Source organism: Aplysia californica, unplaced genomic scaffold (genome assembly GCF_000002075.1).
Source record: "Aplysia californica isolate F4 #8 unplaced genomic scaffold, AplCal3.0 scaffold00003, whole genome shotgun sequence".
In the NCBI taxonomy this organism is placed as follows: Eukaryota; Metazoa; Mollusca; class Gastropoda; order Aplysiida; family Aplysiidae; genus Aplysia; species Aplysia californica.
The window spans coordinates 2,268,920-2,274,045 of NW_004797273.1; the positions used below are offsets into that span (position 1 = coordinate 2,268,920).

At 42.1% G+C, this 5,126-nt stretch overlaps 1 protein-coding gene across 1 annotated transcript in view; it reads right to left on the reverse strand.

Annotated features, from left to right (window-relative positions):
• The window catches only part of LOC101852658 (zinc finger CCCH domain-containing protein 13), a gene marked incomplete in the record, with an annotated part of 78,502 nt that overhangs the window by 68,565 nt on the left and 4,811 nt on the right, over nucleotides 1-5,126 (reverse strand). Inside the window, 1 exon segment of the mRNA XM_035968254.1 lies at nucleotides 3,137-3,451. Within this exon segment, the coding sequence (XP_035824147.1) occupies nucleotides 3,137-3,232 (96 nt within the window).

Sequence of the window (5,126 nt, forward strand, 5' to 3'; positions counted from 1 at the left end):
GGGGGGGGGTGTCGCCGCCAGGGAGTGGGTGATTGGAGGGCGCTGCTGTAGGTACTACTTCTTTCCTCCCTCTGTAGTTTCTGTCTGTCTGTCTGACTTTTCCCCAGCACTATATGGCCATAACAGCGTCGATGTGCTTCTTTTTACTCCAACAAACAAAAACAAAGCCACCAGGGATATAAATGTAGCGGGGGGTAGAGACAGTTCAGAATTGTAAAAAGTTTCGACGGCAACAAACAGGAGATACTAGGCCAAATAACGCCGAGGGTAAGATGACCTGGCGCAGAGGATGCATCTATTGTTCATTATGTTGGTGGACTTTTGAGGGACACGAAGAGATGAAAATAATCCAGTTGCCTAAAGCGACATAACTATCATAAAAACGTGTAGTTTATAGAAAATAACAGATATATATATATATTATTCAACGCAATACCTTCATCATAAAAGGGTTATATAATAAAAACAAAAGACCTGGTTGTCCTTCTTCTTTTCTTCTGTTTTGTTGCTTTTGTCTGTCTTTCTTTCTGTTACTCTGTGCTGAATGGCCTTCCTCGAGGCGATGCTCTTTGATTCACTCTATAACATAGCCTATGGCGATGCAATTACCATAAAGAGTTCCGCTGAAAAACAAAAACTACAAGCCGAGATCAGAGCACGCCAGATCGACCTGTCCTTTGAGACAGAAAATACAACTCGGAGAGCTCGTCATGGTGAACTAGCGGGGATTTCAGGGACAATAGAATGTTTGCCACAATGACATCGCCATCTTAGAATTACAAAGTTGTATCCGACATTTTTCGCCGCTTTGAATTACCATAAGACCATGAGGTCAGAAACGCTGGAGGGGGAAGAGGTTGGTATGAGATGAGCGAGATCAGTGCTATTATCAGCTACTGTCATCACCACTTTGGTCAATGAGTGTGTTATTGGGATAAACAGACAGACAGACAGACAGACAGACAGACAGACAGACAGACAGACAGACAGACGGACGGACGGACGGACGGGCAGACAGGCCGGCAGGCAAATGGACAGACATATAGCTAGATAGACAGATAGATAGATAGATAGATAGATAGATAGATAGATAGATAGATAGATAGATAGAGAGATTAGACACACAAAACACAAGAAGAAACATAAAGAAAAACAGATAAACCGACACATAGAAAGAAGGATGGGTGAGTTAACGCCCAAATGAACGGACAGAGGCGATATTGGATTCTGTATAGGAGACAATAAATATTATCTCTCCACATTCCTACAGTGTCCGCGCCGAGGAACAGCGGGATATAAACACCTGAGGGGAAGGAATTTTCTTACATATTTCATTGTCCAGATACATATTCAATTCTGTGGACAAGACAGTGTCCGGCGATAGATGGTATCTGGACAATGAAATATGTAAGAAAATTCCTTCCCCTCAGGTGTTTATATCCCGCTGTTCCTCGGCGCGGACACTGTAGGAATCGATGGGTGATACATATTCAATTCTGTGGACAAGACAGTGTCCGGCGATAGATGGTATCACCCATCGATTCGTCCACTAAAACAGATCACATGTTACACGTCTCGACGTTCTGGAATCAGGCGCTCGTCACATTTGGAGCATATGGGTTTATTGGTATCATCTTAAATAAAGCCAGTTAATTTGCTTTGCTGTGGGTGAAAAAAATATCAGTCTACTTTTAATAGAGGTCACGATATTTGCGATTGAAGGAGGTCAGGGTCGCCTTAGTTTCAGAGGCCGCCTAAGTTTGGCAATTTTTATAGCCTGAGAGTCCTTGGAAACTGAAAATTTACAGTTTTTTGTGCCTTTAATTAACGGTTTTTTCCCCTCAGTAAAATGAACACTCAAATGTGTTTTTAAATGGACACAAAAGATGTTGAGGGAAAAAAAGAAGAAAATTATACAAATTCTCCCGAAAGCCAGAAAAAAGCCAGTTTCTTTGATTTCATTATTTTGGCGAGGGCCTGATTTAACCACGATGCCTCACATATACATTGTCATGCAATGGCCGGGTACCATGAGGCATGTCGGGAAAGGGAGGTCACTGTAATTCTCCAGGGTCTCTTCCATGCCCTCTCCCCTAGTCCACCGGAGTCCCTAGTGTGGTAATTAGGTGTTTCACCGTTGCACACAAAAGACCCGAGTTAAATTGGTCGCTTTTAAGCACAAGGGGGCTATCCCGAAAAATGCTGTTCTGAGAAAATCGAAGGTAAAATTTTTACCCCTTATTCTGTTTCTATAAAAGACAAGGAGAGTTTTCTCTTTAACGAAATAAATATACACACCTACGAAACCAAACTTCTCATATAGATGAGGCAATGCCCACTTGTGGTGTCGGTCAAGATTTCTGGAAACCCCCGAAATCTGGGTTAGCCTGCTTGTCTTGAAAAGGGACTAATTACCATGTCAGGAGACATGCCCTAATGATTACATTGTGTCGACGTGGGGCGTAAAAATATCCACATTTAAAAATAAAAATTATGGTGGGTGGTTGACGGGTGCTCTGGTGTGGTTGGCTGCTTCTTTCCTATCAAACATCTATCGTCTTTATCTCCCCTCCTTCTTTTTTAATGTTTGTTACTCTCTTGTAACACCCCTAATCTTCGGCACTCATTTGACCTTATCGTGCTGCAACTGACGTAAAACACTTACTAAAGCTAAATAAAATTATGTGTAGGGTCCGTTTCACGCTCTTGACCCCAGCCTTTCTCGCTTTCATCGCGGACTCATCAGAATACACACATAGCATGCTAGCACTACTAGCAGTACGAACAAAGAAGTGGAAAATGTACAGAAAGCAACAACAGATACGGTTGTTTAAGCTCAGAACTGGAACTGTACCTAATAAAACAACACACATACACACACACACACACACACACACACACACACACACACACACACACACACATGGAAATTATACAGAATGTAACAACACACAGAGAAGTATAAACACAGAACTAGGAAATGTGCAGAATGTGACAACACACAGAGAATTACAAACACAGAACTGGGAATTGTATAGAATGTGACAACACATAGAGAAGTACAAACACAGAACTGGGAACTGAACAGAATGTGACGACAACACTCTGCACAAAAATAAACAACACCCCAACAAACCTGTGTCATTGTCGAGTCATCTCTGTGTAAATGGAGTTTTTCCACATCATTCGGCCGACCTCCCCCTCCACCAACATCTCTTCCTTTAGTATACATCCTCAAAACGTTCGTTCAATCTCGCGATCTGAATTCACTTATTCCTTCTATTTGATGTGTCAACCGTTGAAAAATCCGCCATAAATCGGCACCAGAAGAAACCGTAGATCACTCAATAAATCACCCAGTAAATCACTCAGAAATCCAAACACGAACGTTGGCGGGAAGAAAATAAAATATTCTCAAGCGAGATCGCTTTCCGATGTGTCACTCAGAAATCTGATGTCAGGGAGAAGACAATGAGATCGAGGTGTATTTATCATTCACAGCTCATAAACAATCACATTGGTCAATGCATCAGCTCGAGATTACTGCCCTTTTTTCCCCACCCGAAAGAACCAATCAGAGATCTATTCGTGCGTTGAAAAAATCATATCGGATCCTAATGGATTTATATTCTGGCTTGTGGGTATCTCTTTGTCCGTCTTTTATTCTGTTAATCTCTCTCTCTCTCTCTCTCTCTCTCTCTCTCTCTCTTCTCTCACTCACTGGATCGATAACAACAACTCTCTCTCTCTCTCTCTCAAATATATTTATAATGAAATATAATATCTACACCTCGCTACCCGTCTTCTTGTTTGTCTATCAAATGCTTTCGAAAAAGCTACTGAAAAAAATTAACAGGGCTGGATTAAACTATTACAGGAAAGAACAAAAATATACAAAATCGCACATATAACAGGTAAAACTCATTCAGCCTTTAAAAATACCACTTTAAACCTGACGCATTGTAACACCTTGGTTGTCATATTTTGAACCAAAACCTCCAACAAATTACATTCAGCATGTCGGTATTATAAATCAGACGGTCTGCTCTCACGGGAAGTTGCTTGCAATTCTTCCAGACAAAACAAGAAAAGGGGAAAATAAACCACATTTGACACGCAAGACTGAAATAATTAATGCCAATCCTTAGACACGCATTCAGGCATGGCCATAGGCGGACTTTGAACAATGCCAGCAGCCAGCTGTAGTGTAATACGGTACCCGTTCCATTTAGAACAACAACAGGAGACTTGCGGAGACCAGCTCTAATGTAATGTGGTACCTAGTCCATTTAGAACAACAAGAGACTCCCACAAGAATATCATGTTTTTGTCCAACCAAATCCAAGGGGGATTGGGGGGGGGGAGCAAGGACACACTTTTTATACAGAAATCAGCAGGACACAAAAACTTTACTTTGAACTTTGATGTTACTGTTACAATACTATTATTGACCACCAAATAAACCGTCCTCAATATGTTATTCATAATTCAGACCTACAAACAAACACGGATAAAATCTGAAAACTGAAAATATAAATCCCCGAGGGCCGAGCGGGCAATGACGTGGGGGAATGCAGTAAGAATGTACTACCCCCTGCATTCGCAGAATAAGCTATACTGGTGTTTGCTAAGGGTGAGGGAGGGGCGGTGGTTGGAGGGGGTGGGTAAATGTGTACAAATTATTAAGAATATCAAGGAGACCGGTGCCAGGAGAAAAACAAACAAGCCGGTCAGTCAGGGTCAGGAGCGGGGGACAACTGGGATTATCGATGTACACTACGGGCTAAAGGTTGTCACCACAGGGATTGCAGTTTAGTTCCAGTAAGAGTTTTACGGCACTTGCAACGCAATAAGGTCATAAACGTGCCGAAGATTAGACGTAACTGTTCACAAAACGGGCGATTTTCCGTCACCGGATTTTGAGGACACTTTTTTAAATTGGTTAAAAGAGAGGAATGAACCATCTTGTTAAACAGAATCTTTGGTATGACTCTACGTCATGGACAGAGCAGGGAAAGAGAGAACGAGAGAACACAAGCTGGCCTCTCTCCTCAGACACAAGCCACACGCCCCCTAACTAAGACCTAACCTTAAACTAGCCTACCTCTCTCTCTCTCTCCCCCCCT